This window comes from Microtus oregoni, unplaced genomic scaffold (genome assembly GCF_018167655.1).
Source record: "Microtus oregoni isolate MIOR12 unplaced genomic scaffold, Mior012 000015F_ref0000493, whole genome shotgun sequence".
NCBI classification, from domain to species: Eukaryota; Metazoa; Chordata; class Mammalia; order Rodentia; family Cricetidae; genus Microtus; species Microtus oregoni.
The window spans coordinates 3,999,095-4,026,535 of record NW_024543074.1 but is presented as its reverse complement, the minus strand read 5'-3'; the positions used below and the strand labels follow the sequence as shown (position 1 = coordinate 4,026,535).

At 52.8% G+C, this 27,441-nt stretch overlaps 1 protein-coding gene across 1 annotated transcript; it reads left to right on the top strand.

Moving 5' to 3' along the window:
* The first annotated feature begins 9,867 nt into the window (after nt 1-9,867).
* Ppp1r9b (protein phosphatase 1 regulatory subunit 9B) lies at nt 9,868-27,129 on the top strand. The gene is made up of 10 exons (XM_041663803.1): nt 9,868-11,802; nt 15,302-15,434; nt 16,909-17,029; nt 20,378-20,482; nt 21,567-21,702; nt 22,177-22,329; nt 22,411-22,464; nt 24,805-25,034; nt 25,298-25,394; nt 25,568-27,129. The coding sequence occupies exons 1-10, from the start codon at nt 10,435-10,437 to the stop codon at nt 25,619-25,621; spliced, it is 2,451 nt and encodes an 816-aa protein (XP_041519737.1). The 5' UTR covers nt 9,868-10,434; the 3' UTR covers nt 25,622-27,129.
* The last annotated feature ends 312 nt before the right edge of the window (nt 27,130-27,441 follow it).

The window sequence follows — 27,441 nt, the reverse complement described above, 5'->3', positions numbered from 1 at the left end:
TGAAGGGGTGGGTTTGAGGATTCTCACTGCCATGCATTCTCTGCACATCTAGCAGCTGATTCTATGCATGCCCAGTAAAGATCTCAGCAGAAGCTTCTAACTGATTCTCAACCTCATACAGAGCAGCAAGGGGCTAAGGAAGTGCTGGGCCATTCTGAAGAGGAAAGTAGACCTGCCCCAAAGAGACACCAAGACTTTCTTTGAAAGTGAGAGTAATTAAAACCGTGTGGTATTGGTGCCGGGCTGGACAAAGAGATCAATAGAACAAAGTGCCCAGAAATGGAGCCAAGTGTATGTGGGGATTTGATTTATGATGGGGGTGGTGTAGCGACTCAGTGAGAGAGAACAGTCTATTCAACAAAAAGTGTTGGGACAATTGACTTTTCATACGAAACCTCTTTACGCCATCCATAAATATTAATTCCAGATGGATTAAAGATCTAAACGTGAAAAACAAAACTTTAAAATAATTAGGAGGAAATGTAGGCAAGCCAAGGGTAGGGAAACAGGTCTTACATAAGAGACACAATTCAGAAAAGATTGGGTTTTATTATATTACTGCCCCCCCCCAAAGCCTCTAATATAAAAATGACATTATGAACAAAGCGAAAAGACAAGGAACAGCCTGGGTGGCAATATTGGGGACACATAAAAGAGATAAAGGGTTAGAATTCAGAATATAGAAAGACCTCCCAGAAATCAGCCCTCTAGATGCTGAAGAAGAACGGGAATTCTAAGCCAGCCTTGGCTACACAGGGATGCCTGATCTCAAAATAGGGGCTAGGGATGTAGCTCAGTGCCGTCAAGTCAATCCCCAGCACTAAAAATATTCTTTATCGCCGGGCGGTGGTGGCGCACGCCTTTAATCCCAGCACTCGGGAGGCAGAGGCAGGCGGATCTCTGTGAGTTCGAGACCAGCCTGGTCTACAAGAGCTAGTTCCAGGACAGGCTCCAAAACCACAGAGAAACCCTGTCTTGAAAAACCAAATATATATATATATATATATATATATATATATATATATATTCTTTATCTTTTGGTTTTTCGAGACAGGGTTTCTCTGTGTAGCCCTGGCTGTCCTGGAACTCACTCTGTAGCCTGGGCTGGCCTTTAACTCACAGAGATCTGCCTGCCTCTGCCTCCTGAGTGCTGGAATTAAAGGTGTGTGCCACCACCACCATTACCACCACCACCCTGCTTAATTTTTTTAAAACACAGACCAGGACTAGGTATGGTGGTGCACACCTTTAATCTCAGTATGCAGAAGGCAGAGATAGCTGTTCTCTTGAGTTTTGAGGCCAGGCTGGTCTACATAGTGAGTTTGAGGCCAGCCAGAGATACACACACAGCAAGACCCTGTCTTTATTTAAAAAAAAAAAAGACATATCATCTACATTCCAAACAGCATCATTTCTCTCTTTCCATCATAGGCCACTAGGGCTGGAGAGATGGCTCAGTGGTTAAGAGCATTGCCTGCTTTTCCGAAGGTCCTGAGTTCAATTCCCGGCAACCACATGGTGGCTCACAACCATCTGTAATGAAGTCTGGTGTCCTCTTCTGGCCATCATAGGCCACTGAACTCGGCCAGGCGGTCAGGCTTTGGGGACAGATGACCCATCCCTAACCCTGTCCATGCACTGTGATTGATCAAAACAGAGCAATAATTTTGTTACTGTGGCCAATAATTGATTTGGGCATGGACATCTATAGACTTCTGGTCACCAAGCAAGAAAGGAAGGATATCTGATGGGAGGGAAGTGGTGGCTCTGGGAGAGACTTTAAGGTGACAGGCAGCTCCTACTATCTTCTGCCTCTGGATATCTCCATGGTGTTGCCTGTGTGGCTGCGATCTTGGAACCATGGGGGGGGGGTGTCAGTTTAAGAGCAAAGCTAACATATTTTTTTAATTAATTCATTTATTTTTCAAGGCAGGGTTTCTCTGTGTAACAGCCCTGACTGTCCTGGAACTCCCACTGTAGAGCAGGTTGGCCTCAAACTCAGAGATCTGTCTGCCTGTGCCTCCCCAGTGTTGGGATTAAAGCTGTGCGCCGCCAACCTGGCTTCAACTCTAGGATTTCTTGATATGGAAGATAACCACTTTTGCTCAAATCACCCCTTCCTCTCCCCTCCTCTCTTTGTCTGTCTCTTCTCTCTGCACACGTGTGACTTTGTATGTGTGTAGACCAGAGGTTGATCTTGGGTTTTGTTTCTCAGGAGTCACCGCCCCCCCCCCCGCCCGAATTATTTACTTTATTTCATATGGATGTTTTGTGTGCATGTATGTCTGTGCACCAGATGTGTGCCTCGAGCCCACAGAGGTTAGAAGAGAGGCCTTTGAAACTGGAGTTATGGAGGGTTGCCAGCCACCATCTAGGTGCTAGGAATTGAACTCAGGTTCTCTGTAAGAGCAAGAAGTGCTGTTAACCACAGAGCCATCTCTCCAGCCATCATCGGTCTCATTTTTGGAGACAGTCTCTTTCACTGGCACCTGAGATTTACTGATTAGGCTAGGCTGGCTGAGGGGCCCCTGGGGGTCTGCCCATCTCCACCACTCCAGCTTTTGACAGAGCTGCCCCTACATGAGGCTTTTTATAGCATTCATCAAACGCAGCTATAGGATAGCTAAAGATACGAACTGAAGGGACTTATCCGGAGGAGACCCAGACAATGAGCCCAGTAAACATCTTTACCTAAGTCAGGGCATGCGCACTAAGGCGAGCTATGTCACATCCAGCAGACTAGCAAAGATAAGAAGTCTCAGGTGGGACTATCACCCTGTGGTAAAGCACTGACCCAGCATGCAGAAGATCCTGGTTTTGATGCCCGACACTGAGAAACAAAACAAAACAAAACAGGTAAAAAGCCCAACAAGAGAGGCTGGCTCCATCAATAAAGTGCTTCCCTTGCAAGCATGAGGACTTGAGTTCAATCCCCAGAACTCACATTTTTCAAAAAGTGGGGGAGGGGCGTGTGGCATGTGCTAGCAATCCAAACTGGGGAGGTGGGGACAGGAGGATCCTGGGGTTCGCTGCTCAGTTAGTCTAGCCTAACCAATGAGCTGCAGGCCAGTAAGAGACCCTATCTCAAAAGAAGCGGACAGCCTTGGCGGAGATGGCACCGAGCTTGTCCTCTCGTCACCATGCTCTTCTGCAGTGGCTGTGGTGGGAGGAAGGATGGGGACTCGTCAGCCATAGAGAACGTCTTGGCAGTGACAGCCAAGCTCAAAGTTCAACCACCAAGCAGAAGACTTCCTGGTTGTAGGTAACATCTTGATTGGGTTCAGATAAAATCCCAGATGTGTCATTGCAACCCTGCTTAGGACAGCAAAAACCAGATGCCACCCAAACACTGTTGGAAGGTGAATTGGCAACAGCTAACACTGTGGCTTATAAACCAGGCTAAAATGACGAACAGAAATTAAAATGTACAAACCACAGAGGTAAGTACACATAAGAACCTCCCACTGTCAAAAATCATGGGTGGAGCTGGGCGGTGGTGGTGCACACCTTTAAGGCAGAGGCGCAGGCAGATCTCTGTGAGTTCAAGGCCAGCCTGGTCTACAGAATGAGTTTTAGGATAGCTAAGGATACCACACGGAGAAACTATGTCTAGAAAAAAAAAAAACAACTTGGGTGGCAAAGGTACAAAAGGCGTATATAGCCGCACACCTTTAATCCCAGCACTTGGGAGGCAGAGGCAGGCGGATCTTTGTGAGTTCGAGACCAGCCTGGTCTACAAGAGCTAGTTCCAGGACAGGCTCCAAAACCACAGAGAAACCCTGTCTCGAAAAACCAAGAAAAAAAAAAAAAGACGTATATAGATTGTTACATAGGTTGTAAAGACTAAGAAAGTACTACAGTTTCATGAATATGGAAATGTGTGTGAAAGAGGTGAGATTGTGGGCTAGCACTTGCCACAATTTATGTAAACCCGGCAAAATAAGCCAGGCACAAAAGGATAGCTTCTGTATGATGCTTACATAAGGTACCTAGAGGAATCAAGTTCACAGAGATACAAGTGGTTGCCAGGGACAGCAGGGGGAGGGAGTAGGGAGTTACTGTGCTTGGAGACAGAGTTTCCATTGGAGAAGATGGAAAATACCTTTGTGGTTTGGTTTGGGTTTGGGTTTTTGTTTTTTTCTGATAGGGTCCCTCGCTGCTGCAGAGTAGGCTAGGCCAGCTGGCCTCTAAGCCCCAAGGGTTCTGTGATCAGGAGCATGGGCCACCACAACTGGCTTGATTTTCACTTGGGTTCTGGGGATGAACTTTAAGCCCTCGTGCTTGAACAGCAAGGACTTCACTGAGTCCTCTCCCTAGCCTCCCAAGTTAATCTCATTTATACGTGACCCAATACAGGTATTTGCAAAGTCTGCCGTGATGCTGTTTTCTGAACTTTCCTTATTTTCTAAAAAGAATTCTGTGAAGGAGAATTACCCCCAAAGGAACAAGATAGCTTATATGTTTCCAATCTCTGCCCCCTAACCCCCCAACCAGGCTACTTGAAGAGCAAGGGGCTAAGGTGGAGGAGCAAAAGCTGGCATTCTGGACACTGCACCTGTGCCAGGCTCCATGGGAGCCCAGCAGAGCCTGGTGGAGCCAGTCAGGCAGGAGACGGTGGGCAAGGCCTATGGGAAAAGATGACTCTGGAAGTTGTCTCTTCCTTGCACGTGAAAAATAGTAGCCATCAAAAACATAGAAATGTGAGTTCTTAGCAGTTGGAGCAGGCACTAGAAACTCCTTTGATTTGCTGATGACAAAATATATTTCCTAATCTTTCCTGTTTTTTTTTTTTTTCTCCTGACCTCTCTGCATGTCTCTAGAACTCCATGGCTACAACTACGACGTTGCAAAATACATATTTACAGGCTCCTCTTAGCCCGGCTAAATATAGGCTTCCCTTTAAAGCAACGGAGGATTTGGAGAAATCTCTGCTGTGTCCCACCCCTTCCCCTACCCCACAATGCGCACACGCGCGCGCACACACACACACACACACACACGCACGCACGCACGCACGCACTCATGCACACTGATGCCTCCCTAGTCTCCAAAAAGCATGTGAACTTCGCAAGGGGTGCTAGAGTACAGTGTGAGACTGATGGGAAGAAAGCCAGCAGCCAGAAAAAAAACAGGCAGTAGCAATTTCCCAGCTGTGGGAAGAAGGACCCCAGAGCTCCTCTCCCTACAGGTGCAACAAGAGTCTTGAGGCACACCAAGAAGCAGGAATAAGAGGCACCTTGAGAAGTTTTGAAGGGAGATCACCTTTAAAAAATGATCTCAGGGCAGGGGATGTAGCTAAGCGATGGCCCACTTACCAGTCCTGCGTGAGGCCCTGGGTTCATTCTCCACCATAGAAAGAAGAAACCATTCAGAAAAACTTGAAGAAGTCATGGGCAGAAATGCTTACATACTAGAATTTCACCTAACGAACCTTGAGAAGAAAGCAGAGGCCCGATGTCTCGTGAAAACAGACTTGAGCTGCAGGCGCCGGTGCTCATTCTCAGCCACACACCTGCCCACACTCTTGCATGTGCACCTCCATACATGCTCCAATACACGTGCAGTCGGGGACAGCCCACACTCTGAGCGCCTCTGCTCTCCGTATTCGGGATCTATTTAGTGCCCTCAGTGGCTTCCTGAGGTTGGTGTATTGTCTCCAGCTTACAGATGGAAAAATCTGGCCAAGTCCTTGAGCCTGGAAGTGGCAGCTTGGGGGTTCTAACAAAAATGGCCCAATTTCAAAGCCCTGGTTTATTCTGCGCTCCACAGGAAGTGGGAGACACCCAGGGTCATCCACGGTCAGAAGATTTCAGACCTTTCAAGTTGAGCGTGTTAGCAACTGAGGAATCCAAAATGACTAGCCCAAGGCCGTCTAGAAAATGGGAGGAGCCAGGAATCAATTCAGACCTGCAGAACCCTGGCCTGGTCTCTAGAACTATGGTCCACTGCTCACTCCTTCTTGTTCCCTGTGACTAGGTTATTCAAGGGACTCTAACCCTCTCAGGCAATGCCAAGCTAGAGTTGAGCTCTCCTATTTGGAAGTGTAGGAACACAAGCATATCCTCCTTGGATCCCAGAACTAGCTCAAGGCCCTGGCCAACAGCACAGAGGAATTGGAGTGAGTGCTATGGACTTACCATAGTACCAGGCAAAGGGGCAGCTTCTTCTCTGATGTCGGGGGGGGGGGGGGGCAACCTACTTTCAGAAGTTGTCTCCAAGGCCCAGGGCTGGGAAGAGCAGCCAGCCTTGGCACCCAGCCCAGGCCTGAACCCAGGGTGCTGAAGGCTGGGAACTTATCGTACATCAGGTTCTCCCTACCCGTCTTCATCACCACCTTTGCTGTGACACCTAGCATTTAAAGCCAGCAGGCCTCCAGGCATGATCCTCCAAGAGCACCTTCCCAGAGGGCCCTCATCAGATGGGGTATAAGAAAACAAGAAGGGCTTGGCCAGGAGAGAGGGAGGATTTCGGCTGCCTGCTGCGGTTCCCACGTTTAGCCATTGCTGGGAAGGCTTCTCTTCCCCTGTCCCTGGTCATAGGCGTCCCAGGTGCTGGCCACTCTCCCAGGCCTCAGTTTTAACCCCTCAGAGCACAAAAGAGATAGGTGACTTCTGCAGAGTCACACAGACCTAAGTGATACAGTCAAGACCTGAATCCTGGAACCACTCCACCTCCACACAGAGCCAAGGAATGGAAGGAATTTCCATCCCAAGACCACCAGATACAGTGGCCATGACAATCAAAGTTTCCTCCACATGGGCCCTGGGGAGACCCAACGTTTTAAATTATCCTGGGATGCTAAACAGGTGGGAATGGGTGAACCTGATGGCTGGGACAGGATGGAGGAGGTAACACCAGTGACACGGGTGCCCCACTCTTCTCATGGGCAGATTGTTTGGTGCCGGACTCCAAGGAAAGAAAGAGTGGCTGCCGGGTGATGGCGCATGCCTTTAATCCCAGCACTCGGGAGACAGAGGCAGGCAGATCTCCATGAGTTCGAGGCCAGCCTGGTCTACAAGAGCTAGTTCCAGAATAGGCTCCAAAGCTACAGAGAAATCCAGTCTCTAAAATCCAAAATAAAATAAAATAAAATAAAATGAAGAAAGGAAGGAGGGAAGGAAGGAAGGAAGAAAGGAAGGAAGAAAGGAAGGAAGAAAGGAAGGAAAAGAAAGCAAGGCTCCCCTTAAAGCTTCTTCCTAAGTCCCAGCTTGGGTGCTGCATCTAGGAACCCTGGAAAGAATCATCTGTATTTATTAGCCTCCATTACCTCCATGCTCACTTTGCTTTCTCACATCCCTTTAAAGGGGTCTCACTCTGAGAAATCTCCGGACAAGGGAGACCTGAAGGTACCTATTTTAAGTCCAGTTCGCCGTCAATTTCTCTGCTGCCAAGGATATTGGGGGAAGGGGCCAACAGCTGGTTCTCAACCAGTCCTTCCACCTGGCCCTCCGGAGTGTGGGCACAGACCCCTTGGGCTGGAACCAGATAAGATGACTCACCACAAAGGGTGTGGGAGATTCTGGGCAGAACACTCAGGGGCCTGCGCCCTCCTCCAATCCACACAGGAGCTGTAAGGACACTCTGCTCAGATTCCCAGCTAGCAACGGGGTGAGCAGCAGGGCTCACCCAACTACCACAGTGGGAGCTGGAGACGTAGCTCAGTTGCTAGAGTGCTTGCCTAGCATGCTGGAAGCCCTGGGTTAGATAATCAGGTACTCAGGGAAGTAATCATTCAAGCCTGTAATTCCAGCACCCGGGAGGTAGGGGCGGTTAGAGCAGAAGTTCAAGGTCATCCTTGGCTACAAAGGCTAGGCCAGTGTGGGATACTCCAGACTCTCAAAGAAAACACACACACACACACACACACACACACACACACACAACTACCAACCAACTGCCATAGTGTGGGGGTCGGAAGGTGGAGGGTTCAAATCCAAGACTTAAACTTAGGAGCAAGTCCTAAAGCTTGTTCAGGAAAGAGGGCTTCTAAGAGGGTCAGAAGGTGAGGAGGGCCCTGGATGTTTTCTTTACCCTGCACAAATGCCCCAAGTGCAGAACTGGGGAGCGGTAAGTCTCCTGCCTGCTGTGCAAAAAATATAGGGGGCATCTGAAAGCCTGAGGTCCGGCTCCAGATGAGAGCCAAAATCTTCCCTCTCCTGGCACACTACTCTAGGGAGCCAGTCCAGTGGTTTTTGGCTCCTCCCCATCCCAATCTTCAGGGTTCCCAGGCGGTTTCCCCACGTCCCATCCCCCCACGCGCTGAGCTCTTTTGCACGTGCTATGGGTTAGTGTCCCACAAAACCCACACACCGAGAATGGAAGGGTAGCAGGATTCCCTCCACCAGCTCTGCCAGGCCCACCGGAGAGAGTGGGAAAACGGGAAGAGGAGGAAGAGGATGGAGGGGAAGAGGGGCGGGGGAGGAGGCCGAGGCCGCAGGAAGGCCTGAGTTGCAGGAAGCAGCTGGGGGGGGGGGGGGGGGAAGGCTTTGTGCCTGAGTTGTTCTCTGGGTCCTAGCGTCCACTCTGTTCATCAGTTCCTGGGATCTGCAGATTGGAACAACATAATTATTGGATGGATCCTCACCGCCCGATTCCAGGCAACTGGGGAGGGATAAAGGGCAACACCAGGCCCATGTTGTGTATATGAGGAATGAAGGAACTCTAAAGCTGTGTTTTCAAGAAGGGATTTATAGGATATGCACACACTCTTTTTGTTTGTTTTTTGCTGTTTTCGAGACAGGGTTACGCTGTATGTATAACAGCTCTGACTGTCCTGGAACTCGCTCTGTAGATCAGGCTGGCCTCGAACTTACAGAGACAGAGATCGCCCTGCCTCGGCCTCCAGAGCGCTGGAATTAATGCACCACCACTGCCTGGCTCATGTGTGCTCTTGCTCTCTCTCTCTCTCTCTCTCTCTCTCTCTCTCTCACACACACACACACACACACACGCACACAGTGACAGGAATCCTTTAAATCCGAGACCCCAAACTAGAACTCTCAATAGGGAAACTCTGACCCTAGGTCTTTCATTCCTTTCAACTTCCCCCAACACCCTCCCAACCCTTCCTGTTTTGAGAGATAGGAGGTCTCCGGCAGGTTATGAAGGCCAGGATTGGACACCCCTCCCGAAGCCTGGAAAAAAAGTGGGCAGGCGAAGAACATCGTAAGACTTCCAAAGGCAAAAGGCAGCTTTGATAATCCGCCATTTGAGCAATGTGCCCTGCCCCCCCCCCCCCCCCCATCCTTTTCTTCTTTTCTCCTCGGCACCGCAAGTACTGCGGGGCCAAAGTTTTACATACTGGAAGGCTAAAAAAAAAAATCCCTATGGGGAGTAGTTAAAATGTAGACTCCCAGGTTCTGCCACTGAGATTCCCTGCACCAAGTTTGGAAGGTGCTAGCTTTGACCTAGCACCCAACAGTTTTGATGCTGATTGCCCTGAACACTCTAAGAACAGTTAAGGGAATGATTCAGGGCCCCTCTTCACAGAACCCCTTCACATTGTGGGGAGGATCAAGCCAGCTGGGAGACTGCTGTGTCTGGATGGTTCCTCGCTCCCAGGGTTAAATGAGGGTACGCCTATGTGGGTTGTGAAAAGCCGCCGAGTTTGGGATGGGAGGGTTGGAGAAGAATAGCCAAGGTCCGAGGAGAGGCGGAAGACTGTCCGCCAACTATGAGTAGGAGAGAAGAGGAGACAGGGTGTAAGGGAAGGGGAGGGCTCACAGGCTCCGGCCCCGGAAATCCGATCCCTCTAGGACCCAGTGGTGCCAGTCCCCCAGCGGCGGCGGCGAGAAGGGCAGCCGCTCGGTCTCCGGCAGCCGCGGTTCAGGCTGAGCTAGAGAAAGACCGAGGCTCGGGGCGCGGGGGGGGAGGGAGGGAGGGAGGGAGGTGCGGCGGAGCGACCCGGGTCAGCGGAGCAGCCACGGGCGCGGGGATGCCGGGCACCCCGAAAGCCAAGGCCCCCGGCCGGAGTAGGGGGCGCCCGCGCCGCCAGCCCCACTGACACCGCCTCGGAGGATGTGAGCCGGCGCCGCGGCCGCTGCTTCGCGGGCTGGGCGCGCGGTCCCAGCGGCTCCAGCCAGCCTCCGCTTTGCCAATTTGGGTGGGGGCGACCGCACCAGGCCGCTTGAGCTTTCGAAGGGGGCTGGCTGTCTTTGGCAGCTTGGTTGGGGAAGGCGACCCACACAGGGCGCTCGGAGATTTTTTTTTTCTTTTCATTTTTTTTCTTTTCTTTTTCTTTCTTTCTTTTTTTTTTTTTTTTTTTTTTAGAGCAGGGTTAACTGTTTTTTGGCAGCTTGGTTTCTGGGGGACTCTATAGAAGGCCTTTCGGGATTTCTTTCTTTGGGGGGAGGGGGCGGTGGTCCCGACTTGGCCAGCCGCCTGCTGGAGGGGGGCAGCGGGGAGCGGGGGGATGCGAACCCGGCTCCCCCCACCATGATGAAGACGGAGCCTCGGGGGCCCGGGGGTCCCCTCCGGAGCGCCTCCCCGCACCGCAGCGCCTACGAAGCGGGCATCCAGGCACTGAAGCCTCCCGATGCGCCCGGGCCCGACGAGGCACCCAAGGCGGCCCACCATAAGAAATATGGCTCCAACGTCCACCGCATCAAAAGTATGTTCCTGCAGATGGGCACCACCGCAGGACCGCCGGGTGAGGCGGGAGGCGGCCCGGGCATGGCCGAGGCCCCGCGGGCGTCCGATCGCGGCGTGCGCCTGTCGCTGCCGCGGGCCAGCAGCCTGAACGAGAACGTGGACCACAGCGCCCTGCTCAAACTGGGCACCAGCGTGTCTGAGCGCGTGAGCCGCTTCGACTCCAAGCCCGCGCCCTCGGCGCAGCCGGCTCCGCCGCCGCACCCGCCGTCCCGGCTGCAGGAGACGCGGAAGCTGTTCGAACGGAGTGTCCCCGCGGCCTCGGGTGGCGACAAGGAGGCCGCGGCGCGGCGGCTGCTGAGGCAGGAGCGCGCCGGCCTGCAGGACCGGAAGCTGGACGTCGTGGTGCGCTTCAACGGCAGCACCGAGGCGTTGGACAAGCTGGATGCTGACGCCGTGTCGCCGACAGTCAGCCAGCTCAGTGCGGTCTTCGAGAAAGCCGACTCGAGGACCGGCCTCCACCGTGCGCCCGGGCCCCCCCGGGCGGCGGGGGCGCCCCAGGTCAACTCGAAGCTGGTCAGTAAGCGGTCCCGGGTGTTCCAGCCACCGCCTCCGCCTCCTGCCCCGTCGGGGGATGCCGCGACCGAGAAGGAGCGTGGCCCTGGAGGGCAGCAGCCCCCACAGCACCGAGTGGCCCCTGCCCGACCGCCGCCTAAGCCGCGGGAGGTGCGCAAGATCAAGCCGGTGGAGGTTGAGGAAAGTGGGGAGTCTGAGGCCGAGTCGGCTCCCGGGGAAGTGATCCAGGCCGAGGTGACCGTCCATGCAGCCTTGGAGAATGGCAGCACCTCGGCCACCACAGCCAGCCCCGCACCCGAGGAGCCCAAGGCCGAAGCGGTCCCCGAGGAGGAGGCAGCGTCGGTGGCGACGCCAGAGAGGGGGTTGGACAATGGCCGGATCCCGGACGTGGCACCTGAGGAGGTGGATGAGTCCAAGAAGGAGGACTTCTCGGAAGCAGACTTGGTGGACGTGAGCGCCTACAGTGGACTCGGGGAGGACTCTGGGGGCAGTGCCCTAGAGGAGGACGATGAGGAAGATGAGGAGGACGGGGAGCCCCCCTATGAGCCGGAGTCAGGGTGTGTGGAGATTCCTGGTCTCTCAGAGGAAGAAGACCCGGCCCCGAGCCGGAAGATCCATTTCAGCACCGCACCTATCCAAGTGAGTGATCCCCCTGGGGCCCCCCCGCGCTGCCCCTGCCACGTGCAAGTGGTCGCCCCCGCCCAGACATCCGTGTTTGGCAGGCTGAGTCAGCCCCTGCCACCCAGTCGGGTTCCCAGAAGTTCCCGCATTGAGGGGGGCGTGGGGAACTTCCAGCTGTTTGTCAGAGTGGGAAGGTTTTCGGGTCTGTGATTGTGAAGGTGGCCTGCTGCGACCTGCCCTCAGGTTCCTCCCTTGCTGCCCCGCCCAGCATCCCGCCCTGTCCCACGCCTACTCCGGGACACCTGCTCTCTCTTCCTCCCCCAGACATTCTTTCTTCCTGAGGCTGCCAGAGGCTGGGACTTGGCTGGCCTGAAGAGGTGTGGGACGTGTCCTCGGGATACGTATGGCCTACTGTCAGGAGAGAAAGATGGGGGACACTTCCTGCTTCTGGATCTACAAGGCTGGTTCTGCCTGGGATGAGAGAGTGGGGATCTAGGAACTTCCCAAAATAGAGATACAGGGGACTACAATCCTTCCCTGTCAGTGCCCCCACCCCAGCTTTGGAGAAGTGAAAGAAGGAAGCGGGCTGTGAGGGTGAGCTGGGCCATGGCCTTGTGACTGGGGCTGGGGGAAAGACCCTACACCTCAGGGTCTCGGCTAGGCCAACTTCTCATGTCTGGGTTGCACCTGAAGGAGGTTTCTTATGTGGCCCTTGAAGGAGCAGGCCTTCTCCAGGAGCCACAGGAAGAGGGTGGTGGTTCTGGGAGTTCCCCTAAGGGGCCAGGCAGACTTACGTTGCCTAGAACCTTATAAATCCTTCCCCTTTCCGTGTTCTCTGGGTACTTTAAAAGAGGATGGGGCCTTGCTTGGAAGGGGGTTCAGCCCCCCTTGTCTCTAACACCGCTGTTGGTGATTGGTTTGTGAACTGTGCCAGTCAGTTCTTTGAGATCTTCTGAGTAGTGGTGGCTGAGAAAAGATGTTCCCTGGGGAGAATTTAGAATAGAACAGGAGACCACTCCCATTTCCCACTGCCTTGTGAGCTCAGCTGGCACATCGGTGATCTTCTCTCCCCACCCTGTGCTCCACTGTGCCTAGCACCTGGCCGGCCCGGGTGGGTGGCTGCATACAGCACCAGGGACTTTCCTTGGCCTGGACCCTGCCCCTCCTCGCCCTCCCCAGTCAAACCCCTTGTGTTTGCTTGCAGTTTCCATAGCTACTCGTAGACAACAAAGCTGCCCACGTTTCTCTCACCCTCTGCCTACTGGCTCCAGGCCAGCAGAGGTCTAAAAGGTTAAGGGTGGCCAGCCCTCTCTTCTCCCTGGCCTGTTCCCTCTGAACGCAGGGGGATCCAGGAAGGAGCAGAGGCCATTGCCCCATCCCGATAGGTTCTTTGAGCAGCCCCATGCCCTCACAGAGAGGGAGTGTGGCCTGGGCCTCTATAGCTGACGCCTTACCCTGATTTTTTGGTAAAAAATAGCACATGATTTGGAGCATTGCTCCGGACTCCCTGGTGACTCTGAAGCAAGCTGGCCACTAGAGTGAGAGCCAAGGCGGTGCAGAGGCTGAGTGTCTGACTTTTGGCCTTTCTGGGGCGTTCCGCCTCTTCCCCACCCTGGCCTGGGGCCCCAGACTTTTCTCCACTGCTGCCGCTGCACTGATTTTGAAGCCAGGGTTCTCTGCCCCTCCCTGACCCAGTTGTCACCATTATGGAGGTGGGGGTATCTATCTACTCAGGGCAGGGAATACAGTTCCGAGCTGTCAGCTAAGGAGAGACCAGAGCCTGGGGTGTTCTGAGAGCAGGAGTGACCAGTGGTCTGAGACCCCTTCAAGGGGCAGGCTGCAAAAGGTGAACAGGTTGACAGAAGATGAGGCCCAGATCCGTGTTTTAGAAGTCAAAGTGGAGGGGGTGGAGGGAAGTGGGGAGGGGTTGGTCGTCTTGGAGAGGGCTAAGGGATGCTGTCTCCTGGGTGTAAAGGCCAGAGGCCTCAGATGCAAAAGTGGGCCAAGGCAAATTCGTTGATCCAGGTTTGTGCCATTCTGTGTCCTAAAACTTGGAACAGCTTTGCAATGGGGACGAAGTCACTAGTGACCTACCTATTACAGCCCACCTTGACTTTGGTGCCATCCTGCCCTGCTACTGGCTAACCAACCCCTTGTGACCTTGGGTAACGGAATAGGGGGCCTGTTGATCTAAGGGCCTGGGACTGCTGACCGGGTGGCCAGATGTTGGAGCACAGTCCATTGGCCACTGCACAGTGTCCAGATGATCATGAAGGGCCTGATCCTGAATATCTGATAATCACTGTATAGTTAAGGGCATTGAGCTAGGTGAACACGCAAGCCCCAGCTATGCTCTGGCCAGTCCTATAAGCATCCTCTACCTCCCCCCATGGCCGTGCACCTCTGTGGTGGGGCTAGAGGTTTGAGATGAGATTTAGCAAGCCCCAACAAAAGCTGGAACACAGGAGTAACCCTGCCTACCAGGGTGCCCATGGGCATGCTCCTGAAGCAGAGGAGGCCCTGGCATGGGTCTTACTGGAGACAGTCTCTTTCCCTAGTTCCTTCTAGCCCATCTGGCTGATAGAGTTGCCTCTACCCCTCCTGCCCCGACTTGACATCAAGTGATGCCAACCTATCATGTTTAGCAGTAAAGCCAAACAAGCCATGGTCCCTAAAAGGATGCCCATTAAATGCCTAGCATCAAGTACCCACAAAGTCCTGCCTCCTCTTCACTAGTCCTGTGAAGAGGTCCAAGTTAGACCCCTTGAAGGAGAGAGACAGCAGAGGGGCACAAGGGATAGGGCAGAGAGACTGCCACTGCCCCATGATCCTTGGTCCCTTTGGGCACCAGTCTTGGAGCCTGTGCCTGATTCTTTGGTGCCTGTGGACAGCAGTATCATTCTTCAGGGACACAGTTCTGGCGTGTGGAGGCCATAGGAGCTCAACTTTCTCCCCCACTCGTACTACCTGAGGCCCATTTGAGAGTCAATGGCATTCCCTTCTCCAAGGGGGTAGAGGGACCCTCTTTGCTTCCTCTCCACCCACCTCCCAAGGCCATCCACTTCAGCAGCTGGGCAGGGAAGGGTCCTGCTGCCTCTGCCTCTCCCCCCCTTCCTCTCCCCTCCCCCTCCCCATCTGGCATCCTCCAGTGTCTTCTCCATCTTTCCTCCCCTCCTCCTCTTCCCGTCTTCTGCTCAGCTTGTTCCTCCTCTATGTATGGCTGTGTCTTTGTGTCCACCCTCAGCTGTCTAGCTCTTAGGTCTTGCCTTTTCTTCTTCTTCTCTACCTTGGTATCAGAGATTTCCAGACTTTGCAGTCTCCCCAGGAGGGTCCCGTCTAGCACTACACAGACTGTGGAATGGATCTTTTGCTCTCTTGCCCCTGGGCTCTAGAACTGGATTCCTTGTGAGACTGGTATAAAGAAAGGGCCTCAGGCAACTGGGCAGGCCCAGGGGCTCTTCCTGCCGGCTGTGCCCTTATCCTCCCAGGCACCTCTCTGAGGACTGCTTCTCCCCAGGTCTTCAGCACCTACTCCAATGAGGACTATGACCGACGCAATGAAGATGTGGATCCCATGGCAGCCTCTGCGGAGTATGAGCTAGAGAAGCGTGTGGAGAGGTTGGAGTTGTTTCCCGTGGAGCTGGAGAAGGGTGAGAGGCCAGGCCACTCTAAGGAGCACACTAGGGACTTCTGTGGTGCTAGCCTCTGTCCTGCCTCCCTTGTGGGTGCCCATGTGCTGCACTTCTGCCTCCAGCACCTACTGGCCGTTCTTGGCATTCCTTGTCAGCATCCATGGCCACTGGTGTCCCCAGTGTATGGCCAAGGAGTGATCCTTGGTGAACATATCTCCTATGTACCATGTATGTGGTCCTGGACTCTGTTGGAGGTACGGGGACAGGTAAAAACAGGCTCCAAGGCGGGCAGTGGTGGCACATGCCTTTAATCCCAGCACTCGGGAGGCAGAGGCAGGCAGATCTCTGTGAGTTCGAAGCCAGCCTGGTCTACAAAGTGAGTTCCAGGTCAGGCTCCAAAGTTACAAAATAAGAGGCAGACTCCCAGGGAAATGGCACCTCTAACTTCAGCCTTATGTGCCATCATATGTACTGGGAAGAACGAAAGGCCACTGGTAGGGCATTTGACAGAGCCTCACCATGCTAACAGATTCTCTGGCCAGGGATGCCTGAGCTGAGCTCTGAAGAGAAACGGTTTGGAACGTGTGTGGTAGAACAGAGAGTTACCTCTAGCACAGGATGAATGTGTGACCAGGGTGGCATGAACCATGGCGAGAGCATGGTCTTTTCTGAGAGAGACTGGGCGCTGTTGTCGGGATTGGGAAAGCTATTCTAGAAAGATCACAGTGGCTGGGTGGTGGTGGCACACACCTTTGAGGCGCCTGTGCAGACACAGGAGGATCTCTGAGTTCAAGGCCAGGTTAGTCTACAGAGAGTACCAGGACAACCAGGGCTACACAGAGAAACCCTATCTCGGAAAAAAAAAAAATCAAATAAACAATTTAAAAAAGAAAGAAAGATCCCAGTGACCTGGGTACAGGGAGGGGTCATAATGGATGATGAACCCGGTAGTGGGGTCAGCAGTAGCATAGTGAAATGATGGAGCACAGAACTGGGAGGGAGGAATCTGGATGCTTCCCAGGCCTGGAATCTAGTGGATAGTGGTGCCATTCAGACCTCAGGGAGTGTTGATGGGAAAGGTCATAGGTTTGGATGCTAGAGATCCATGGGACAGACAGGGCAGGTGTAACTAGGCAATGGGTCTCCATGTTTGGTCATTGAAGCTCTGAGCATAGAAGAGACTAATTGAAGAGAGACCAAAGGCTTAGAGCTAACTCCTGGCTCAACCCCCATCCCAGCCACATACCCTATCTGTACACACAATAGTCTCCCATGCCCCAGCCACCCTCACACACCTTGCTGTCTATCACTGGATAGGGCAAAGGGCAGGCAGTAGTCCCATTGGCAAAAAGGGGGTGGGTAGAACCATGGGTCTTTCCCTATCACGGGACAACTCCTAAGTTTGGGGATTTCTGAAAGGAAGCTGTACCTTGGAGTGGGTATAGGATAGAGGATCCCTGCCAGCCATGGCTTCTCCCCTTCTGCCTCACAGACTCTGAGGGCCTGGGCATCAGCATCATTGGCATGGGGGCCGGAGCCGACATGGGCCTGGAGAAGCTGGGCATCTTCGTCAAGACCGTGACCGAGGGTGGTGCAGCCCATCGGGATGGCAGGTACCACCCTTGTCCCACTTCCTTCAAGTCCCTATTAGCAGTCACCCCTGGGGGGCAGCCTCTAGGAGGTCTGCATGTGTTAGATTTGTCTTTGGATGTTCAAGGAGCACCGCTGTGCAGGTGCTGTGCCAGGCTCTGGGGTGACAGCCACGAACAGATGGAAGCCCTCCCCAGGGCCTGCACATTCTGTGGGGGAGGGGTGTGAAGCTAGGCTGTACCTAGTACGGTGTGTACTGGCTTAGGGTGTGTGTTGGCTCTCGTAAGAAGAACACAGGCTGTGTGTCTGGAATAAGACTTCACATTTCTTTCCCTTAACAAATACTAAGGGCATGACTCTCGCTGGGTTGGTGCCAGGCCCTGGCAATCGGTGTAGAGGGCCTTGCCCTCAGAAAACAAGTAGTGTGATAAAGTAGACAGATACTAGACAGAACAAACAAACGGGCTGAATGGAGAAGAATATGAAGGCACAAAGTAGGAGGGCCGGCCATTGACAGGGCCGGCTTCTTAGAGGAAGCGATATTGAAAATGAGAGCCAAAGGCCAAGCAGGAACTAGCAAGGCAAGGGAGTATATCAAAGGTTCCTGTAGCTAAGTAGAGTGGCACATGCCTTTAATCCCAGCACTTGGGAGGCAGAGGCAGGTGGATCTCTGTGAGTTCAAGGCCAACCTGCTCTACATAGTGAGTTCCAGGACAGCCAAGGTCATACATGGTGAGAGCCTGTCTTGAAAAAACCAAAAGCAAATATAAAAGGTTCCTTGTGAACCCAGGGTCTCATGCAGGCAAGACCAGCTCTGCCAACTGAGCCTGAGTAAAATGGGTTCTAAGACTGGGAACCAATGGCAGGAATGGACGTAGCCAGGGATCCAGATGTGGATAGGATTAGGCTCGTTCTGGCTGTGTGTTGCTCATTGTCTGTGCATAGGTGTGTGCCTGCGTGGGACATCTCTGGTCAGAGGACTGGGGTTCTGTGACTCAGAAGGATTGTGAAGGGCACTAGAGCGCTGGCATCCATGCCCCTCTTTACCAGACTCTCTGTTGTATGTCTCAGCGGGGAGGAAGTAGAAAGTGCTACAAGGCTTTTCCCTCAGGAAAGTGGGTGAAGGGTTGACACCCACACCCTCTCCCTGTGACAGAGATGAGGGTTGAGGGCTGGCTGACTGTAGGGTCATGTTGTTAGAGGCACGGGTACCTAATTCAAAGGGTTTTTGCCTGCAGTGGCCTAGGTGGCATGGGGGCAACAGGAACAGAAAGGATGACATCCTTCCTGGCATTTACTTCTCCCTCCCTTTGCAGAGCTTGGCTATGGTCACCTGTTTGCTAGTAAAGCAGAAGTGTGAGCTCATAGGCTAGTGCCCACGTAAGAATGTGAGCTATAAGGGTTATAATCTGGCATTCTCAAGACCTCCCAGGAGGTGGAAGCAGAGGAAGGAGGTGCCCAAGTCTTCCCCCCATCTTCTGCATCCCCTCCCAGGCAAGGCTACTACCCCGCCTTCCTCTTCCATGTGGGGAGCCAAGACACCCCCACACCTGAATTTTGTTGGAAGTGTGCAACTTTGTGGATGTGGATCAGTATGTGAGCACGAGGGGGGCATGCTTGGAGCTCACACATTTGGGAGGACATTGGGGTGATGGCACACGTGCTTGTGTAGAAATGAGGTCTGAGCATGTCACGTCACCCTGTTGAGTGTGACTGAAGAGACAAGAGTGTGGTTGTTACAGGAAGTGTGCCTGCCACCTTTCCTGGTCCTGGATAGCTGCATCCGTGTTGCCTGACCTGCTGCTGTGAGGACTGGCCTTCAGCAGCTCAGAAATTGAGGCGAGCCATGGAGCTGGTGGACGAGATTTAATTCTCTGGGGCTGGCGAAAGGGAACATACACTCACACATACACACACCCACACACCCCGTTAGGGACTATCACATCTCTCTCTCGTTTCTTTGTTTCCTTTTTTTTTTAACCTCTATCCAGATGTATTCTTTTTGTCTCTCTTGATGTCTTCCTTTTAACTAACTGTATTTTTCCCTTATAGCGTATATATCCCATCAGAATCTTTCAAATATAAACATTACAGTGTGGTTACATTCTATTTTTTAAGTGAATGATTGATGAATACAAGTAAATGCTGTGGAACAATCTTCCTTAAAGCCATGAGCCATGTGGCAAATGAAGATTAATAGAAATGGGTTAAATTAAGTTGTAAGAGCTAGTTAATAATAAGCCTGAGCTATTGGCCAAGCATTTATAAATAATCTAAGCTTCAGTGTGGTAATTTGGAAGCAGCTGCTGGGATAGGAAAACTCTGTTTACAAGTAAACACCAACATGTTTCCCATTTCCCTTACATGATTAAACATTTTATGTATTACAGTTGAGAAACAAATTATTTTCAATAACCCATACATTCATGTCCAAGTAACTTGTTATAATTAACAGGGTGTAAGCAAGCAAGGTATTTTCTCAGCCAGTTCTTTTACTGGCAGGCTGCATTTTGCAGTTACAAGGAAAGGATCAATCACTTTATTATTTATTTATCTTAAAAGGTAATCTTATAAAAAAATCTTTAAAAAAAATCACAAATCTAAACTTTTAAATATGAAAACAGTCAGCTCTACTTTCAATCCTCAGGGTGCATACCCATTTATCAACAGCTTTTTATATCAGGAAGTTAAGGGCAGAAATGGGTAGAAGAAATTAATCATCACCTTTGATCACCAACCCGTCCTAGCAAGAAAGGCACGTCAGCTAATAATAACCAGAGTACTTTTGTTGTTTCTTGACCTCAATGAGTCCCTCACTCAAATAAGTGCCATTTTAAACTTTAAATTGTTCCCCAAGACTTTCTACTTCAAAGCCATTAATAAAAACACCTCACCTAACCTTACTAACAATTCTACATTTCTAAACTCTTTCCAAGAGTGGTGATTGAATCGTTAATCTGCTGCAGCAGCAATGCTTGGAAAATGTCAATTACTATTCTTGTATGTACCAGTACCACTGCCCAGTGAGGGGCTAGATACCCCTAAGAGTTTTCACATAGCTCATAAATAATGAGGGATGACCATGAAGGCAACCATCAGAGCTATGCTCGATAACAGCATGAGGTCCTCAGGACACATAGACCTTGGGGCTTTGTGTCTCCAGGACTCTACTCAGGAGTGGATTTGCCAACTGCCAAGCCGTGTTCCATGAGTTCTAGTGCTGCCTGTTGGTCCCCTTGCATGGCCCCGGGACACCTGGCTGTCTTCTGTTCTCACATATTTTATGCTGGAACCTTGTGGGGACTAAGAGTCCACCCTTGCCCCACCTCCTGTTCCTCTCAGGACACCCTAACAAATGTCACTTCCTCTAGGATCCAAGTCAACGACCTGCTGGTGGAGGTAGATGGAACAAGCCTGGTGGGGGTGACCCAGAGCTTCGCAGCCTCTGTTCTCAGGAACACCAAGGGCCGAGTGCGGTGAGAGCCCAGAAGGGACCAGGCAGGAAGCTGGCCCCTCGGGGAACCAGTTTCCTACCAGAGGGACTTGGACTTGCAGCCCCTGCCCCAGCCCTGCCTCCCCATCCCTGAATCCCTGGCTTCTGCTCACCACTGCAACTCAGGCTGCCAGGCTCTCCTCTTGGCTTATTCTCCTTCCCTGCTGCTGTCTCCGGCTCACCTATTAAAAATCCAAGATACGCCGGGCGGTGGTGGCGCACGCCTTTAATCCCAGCACTCGGGAGGCAGAGGCAGGAGGATCTCTGTGAGTTCGAGACCAGCCTGGTCTACAGAGCTAGTTCCAGGACAGGCTCCAAAGCCACAGAGAAACCCTGTCTCAAAAAACCAAAAAATAAAAAAATAAAAAAAATAAATAAAAATAAAAATCCAAGATACGCAAAATGCTGCCAACCAAACTAGGTTTCCTGCCTAGAGATCCATCTTCCCTCCCAGTCCATCCCATGTCCTGTTAGGAAGGCTGCTCCATTGGGTTGAGTAGAAGTTTGTGTGTGCCTTTGGCAAGATACCTGGGGATCACTCCTTGCCCCCCTTCTAGAGGGTGCTGGAGAGTAACAGGATGTGGGTGACTGGGGGAGGAGGAGTTGGTGCCTGGAAGTCCCACTGTTTCCTCTCCGTGCTAATCTGTAGTTGCCATCATCCTGCCCCTTCCTGAACAGGGGCTTGGAACATACCCAAGACACACCTCTAGGGTTTATTCCCTATCCCCTAGGATGGGTCATTTTGGCCACTCCCCTGCTTTGCTTTGTTTTGTTTTCCTATGCTGAGAGCTCCTGAGCTCATGTAGTCCAGCCCAAAGTTCGGCTGACATCCCCTTCCCAAAGCAGGCTGGGAAGGCTAGCAGGTCTTCCTGCCTCTCCTGGGAGGCAGCCCTGTGAGTGCCCCAGCTCCCCCATTCATTATTAATTCCACAGCTTCTGGACTCAGGCTCTCTCTTCCCCTCCCCTGGGAGGGCCTCGGTTTGGAGGGAGGGAACACCACAAAGAGGGCAGTGGCATTCCCAGCTGTAGGCAGGCTGGGATGACAGATGACTCTGGTGTCCCTGCAGGTTCATGATTGGCCGGGAGCGGCCTGGAGAACAGAGTGAAGTGGCCCAGCTAATTCAGCAGACTTTGGAGCAAGAGAGATGGCAGCGGGAGATGATGGAGCAGAGATATGCCCAGTATGGAGAGGATGATGAGGAGGTAGGGGCTCTGCATGATTGCCCTCTGGTGGCTAAATGAAGCGGTGCAGTCATTTGCCTCTACTTTTTTCAGGCCCCTTAAAGAAACTCAAACTCCAGGGGAGCTTACACTCTGAGAGAGAGGAAGACCCTCCCCTCAGAGGACCCCTGGTCAGACGGAGGAGTCCCAGTCTCTGTCTTCAGAGGGTCTCCCTGTAACTAGAAAGAAAGCATAGTTCCCTCTGAGTCCTTATTCTAGAGCAGGGAAAAGCCCTTAATCAAGGGAACCTGATCTCGGGTGAGGGATGGGTCTTCAAGGAAGCTGTGTTCAGGAAGTTTCTCCAGAATCTTGCAGTTTGCCTGTCCTAGCCATGGAGACTCCCCTGGCCAGCCACCCCCCTCGACACGAGCATGCTGCTGCTGGTCTCAGGCCTGGCGGCAGGGTTGCTGAGGGAGGTGGAGTCAGTGGGTCCACGTTGTCTTCATCCCTCCACAGACAGGAGAGTATGCCACCGATGAGGATGAAGAGCTGAGCCCCACGTTCCCAGGGGGCGAGATGGCCATCGAGGTGTTCGAACTAGCAGAGAACGAGGATGCACTGTCCCCTGTGGAGATGGAGCCCGAAAAGCTGGTGCACAAGTTCAAGGAGGTTGGAGGAGAGGCTCTGGGCGGTGGGGGAAAGCAGGTGGGTAGCTGGCCCTAGGCGCTGAGTGCCACCCTCTGTCTGCAGCTCCAGATCAAGCACGCCGTCACTGAAGCGGAAATCCAGCAGCTGAAGCGGAAGGTGAGCGTACACGCGGACATGTACACATGGGTGCGTGTCGAAAAGCTGGGCTGAGGGCTGGAGGAAGGAGCCCAGCCTTCCCATGGGCACAGCCTCCCATCCCCAACAGACAACATTCCACGATGGGCTCCTGTGAGACCAGGGATAGCAGGATTAAGACCCCAAGCTCTGGCCCATCTGTTTCATTCATTGGGTCTCCATCCCCTCATATGTAAGGGGAGGATAAAAGCACTGCCAACATCATAGAGCTACATAGGTGAGAAATCAATGAGCTGCTACCTAGACATCTGCAGCAAATGCAGGAAGTCTGCAGCCTGGTACAGAATCAGTGCTTGGTCAGAAGTCAGAGTGTCAATGATGCCAGAGAGATAAACCAGCTCTCACTCTTGGTGTCCGTGTTTACTGCTCAACGCACATCCACTCTGCACAGGCCTAGGGATAAGAGAGGTTCTTTGACTACGTAAGGTACAGAGGTGCACATAGTGACATATTGCAGCCTAAATCCGTGGACCCATTCACCCAGACGTCTATACACTCCTGTCTGCACAGACATTATTTTCTGTGATTGATTCTGCCAGGGGCATTGGCCTGAATAGGTAGATCCACTCTGCCTTTGAGGTCACAGAAACACATGAATATGACCACCCTTCAGGGTGCCTGACCTAGGAAGAATGTTTGAATTGTCACCTGGGCCAGCAGCACACATGCTGGTGCTAACAGCACCAGCTGGTGACACACATGGCTACTGTACATGCATACCAGATGCTTACAAGCACATTGGGTACCCACACACTCCCAGGCATTGTAGACACCAGACTCTATATTGAAGGAGTCCCAACTCCCACGGGGTTTCCAGTGTAGTGGAAGAAACCGATCCCAGGGGCCATGAAAATGTAGAGCAACAGGGATGTGTGTGTGCTCTCCCACATGGATGGAGGGGGCAGGGAATGAGTGTCTGGGGCAGAGAGGAGGGAGATTCCGGCTGACTTTGGGAGAAGGCCTCTAGGGGATGGTAACTGTTCCTGTGGGGAGATGTAAGAGGCAGCTGGGTGGGGGGAAAGTTAGAAATGGCACTGTACAGACCTCTCCCCTCCAAGAACTATAGCCTTGGTTCTACAGGCATGGAGCTGTGGCCCCTAGAGGTGTTTTGTTTTGGAAGTTCACCAGCTAGGAAATGGGGTGGGGACAGGGCTCATGAGTTGAGAAGGACTTGGATATGATTAGAGGCATAGGCAGGGCCTAGGGTGAGTCAGAGTACAGGTCAAGCGTGGGAAGGAAGGGCAAGTGAGACTAGATTTTTGAGGGTGTTTTCAAAGCATGAAGCTGAGGGTGGGTCCCAGGTGGTTTCAGGTTCAGAAAGCAAAGAGGCATTCAATTGAAAGACACCTAGGCTAACTTCTAGACAGCCAATGCCGCTTCAGGCAGTCGATCCTTGTTCTTGTGTCTTAGAGTGTGTACACCATTGACTGTTGTTACTCCCTGATAAGCTCTGTAGGAGAAGGGTTACTGAGGCCCTAAACCAGGAACAACCCCATCCAGTTTGGGGGGCTGCTGCCCTACTGAAGTCTCAGCGGGCTTTTCTGGGGAAATGATGAGCAGCAGGTGTACGAGGAAGGGTGGATGAGGCATTCCTAGCAGAAGGAACAGTACCTGCGAAGGCCCTGTGGCAAGTCTGCGGCTCCACAGGAAGGCTTGAATTATCTAAGCATAGAAAACATGAGGGTTCGTAGCAGGCAAGGCAGGACAACCAGGAACTGGAAAGTGAGTACTGGGTCTGCTGTGAGGCAGTGGAACCTTCTCCCAGGCAAGCAAGCCAGGAAAGCTGGCTTCAGATGAGGGAGGGTCCTATTTGGGGCATGGTACCTGTGAAAAGCTGGGAAGTGGGCTGGAAGTTAGGTGCAAGATCTGGCAGGACCTAAGGGTTTGGGGCTCTGCATAGCAGTGGTGTGGGAGGTGGGGCCTTGTCTTGAGGAATGGTAGGGAGAGAGAAGAATGCAGACTGAGCTGTTGGGAATGCAGGTCACCTGAGAGCTGGAGAGGGCCTGGATTGTTGAGGATCTCCAGGGTAGGGGCTGGTTAGCACACCAGGGCTGCAAAGGGTGCGAGCTGGTGGTGACGGTTTCATATCTACCATCTCACTAGCCCTGAGGCATATCACTCCCATCTTCTGGCTAAGGCAGAAGTTGCTGATCAGTGACTCATGGGTGCCTGCTACCCCCAGGTCAGCCTCAGAGAGTAGTTGGGGGCCAGTAGCCTCCACAGGTGCATGAATTTCTAAAGACTGTTGGTTTCCTGGCTCACTCTGGTCCCCTCTAACCCAGAGCTGCTCTTTCTTCATAGTTGCAGAGTCTGGAGCAGGAGAAAGGGCGCTGGCGGGTGGAGAAGGCCCAGCTGGAGCAGAGTGTGGAGGAGAATAAGGAACGAATGGAGAAGCTAGAGGGCTACTGGGGTGAGGCCCAGAGCCTGTGCCAGGCTGTGGATGAGCACCTGCGGGAGACTCAGGCCCAGTATCAGGCCCTGGAACGCAAGTACAGCAAGGCCAAACGTCTCATCAAGGACTACCAGCAGAAGTACGTGTGAGGAGCTTTGCATCTGAGTTCAAGCAGGACGGAGAGGCCTTCAGTGGTAGTCCCCACCCCAGCCTTTCTCCAGCTGAGTAGGGAGACAGACACAGAGTACAGAAGTTAAAGGGCACCGTGGTGGGGCACCTGAGCTGGAATGACTGAATACCAGACCCAGGCCTTAGAGGCCCTGGGAAAACCTGCTTCTCTCTGAACTGAAGCCACAGCACAAACCCTAACCCATTATCTCTTCCCTCCCTGCCTGTCTCCAGGGAGATCGAGTTCCTGAAAAAAGAGACTGCCCAGCGTCGGGTACTGGAAGAGTCGGAGCTAGCTAGGAAGGAGGAAATGGACAAGCTTCTAGACAAGGTAGAGCCTGGGTGCCTTGGGTAGCCTCCAGAGGGAGCAGCATAGACGCCAGAACCAAAGGAGACCACTCTGTTGATGTTTGGGAAGGATTGTGTTGCTGGGGTCAGAGCTGGGGGTTAGGGGCAGGACGCATGCTCAGTGGCCAAGCCTGATATCCCCTCTCTGTTTTTTAGATCTCAGAACTGGAAGGAAACCTGCAAACCCTGAGGAATTCTAATTCTACTTAACAGGAATCGCTCCTTGACTGGACAATAATAATCCACTCCCATTATCCACACCCCCTGTCCTCAATCCCCACCCCGCCCCTACCAGCCTGGGGACAGGTGCCCCGACTTCCCCCACTCCTCCACCCCACCTCCCCCAGCTTCAGGGACCAGAGGGCCCATATCACAGGCCCCTTTAGGGTGGCCCGGGCAGACAATGGTGGCTGGAAGAGTGGCCTCCTTGTTCTACGGGGCTGAGGTACAGAGGCCGAGAGAAGCTGAGAGCTGACCTGGGTGGTGGATGGACACAAGGGCCTGCAGACCAAACTGCCAGACTTTACAACCTCCAGCCTGTGTCTCTGGACCGGAGTGGAGCTGGGGCTCTCCCAGCATCTCACCACTTGGAGGCTGCTCCCTGCCCACAAGGTCCATGTGGCCCCTGGGCCTCTTGACTTGAGATTCGACTTTCTTGGCCCTTTCCTCTTCCCTCTATTGTGCTGTCTGTTGCATTCTGGCCTCAACATCTCCCACCCCTGCTCCCCATCCCAGGAGGGATAGAGCCCACCCTTGAGCCAGAGGCTGGGCCTGGTCCTGCACTGATTTCTCGTATCCTTGGTGGGAGGGTAGTGCTGGAGTAGGGAAAAGGATGAGTCCAAAATCCAGTCCCTTTCCTAGGAAGGGCAACAGCCCTCAACTTCTCCTTGTGCCTCCCCTTCCCCAGGTGCCAAATAGCCATAGCCTCCTCCTGGAACTGTCCTGAGGCCACTCGGGCTCAGGTTTCCTTGGTCTAGCCTAGGAATGCCAGGAGGGAGGGAGGTCAGCTTAGGTGGTGTGCCTGCGGAGCTCTCGCTGGGGAGCTAGGCCCTGCTCAGGGCCACACCTGGAAGCCTTGTATTACCATCAAAGAGACTCAGCCTCCCCTCCCCTTCCCCACCATTTTCCAATGTTATCACTGGAGGGTAAAATTTTACTAATCTTTTTGGAGACCAGGGCTGCTTGCTGTCAGCCTGCTTTCTAAGTGAAATTGACTCAGTTTCCCCACTTTAACCCCAAATTGGGGCTTGGACCAAGGGAGGTGAGACCCTCTCAGGTACCCTCCCCTTTCAAAATCCATCTCATTTTGCCACTTCCACAACCCCTGCCCCAAGCCTAGGTTTCTGTTTGTTGTTTTTTTGGGTTTTTTTTTTTTTAACAATCCGGTTCTATCCTTTTTGGCTTCTTCTAGACCCTGTAAATAGACCATACCATCAATCAGTATTTCTTGCCTCTCTTCCGCCCCCCAGACGTTCCCCCACTCCCAGAAAGAGCTGGCTGTCACAGTGCCCGGCCCCTGCACTTCACCCAGGCAGATGGAGGGGGCGGAGCCGGGTGGGCGAGTTCTCGATGTACTTCCGGTTTTGACCGGCAGCGCTCTTGCCCCGCCCTTGGAGGACCCCGTCTCTGTATATAATATATATATATGTATGTATTGTTCCTGGTTTTGTACGGACCATGCCCTCTGTCAGGTCGTCCCCATAAAAGCAGCCCCCAGAGCCTTGCTGCCTGGTTTTTTGATGCGCTGGAGGGGGAAAGGGGAGGAATATCAGAAGGTCTCCTTTTTCTAGTTTTGCCCAGGACCTAGAGAGGATCTCAATGCCGGTTCAGATCTCCAACCCCAGTCTTAGCAAACTCACTTGCCACCATTGCCCAGGTTTCATAGGGTCTCTAGACAGGTTTTTCTGGTCTTCCTTTCACAAGGTTTTTAGAGCAAGCCAGAGAGAGGATAGACTGAAAAGGAACTGCCTACTGAGAACTAAGCAGTCTGTAAGACCCCAGAGGTCTCCTATGAAGTACCAGGAGGACCA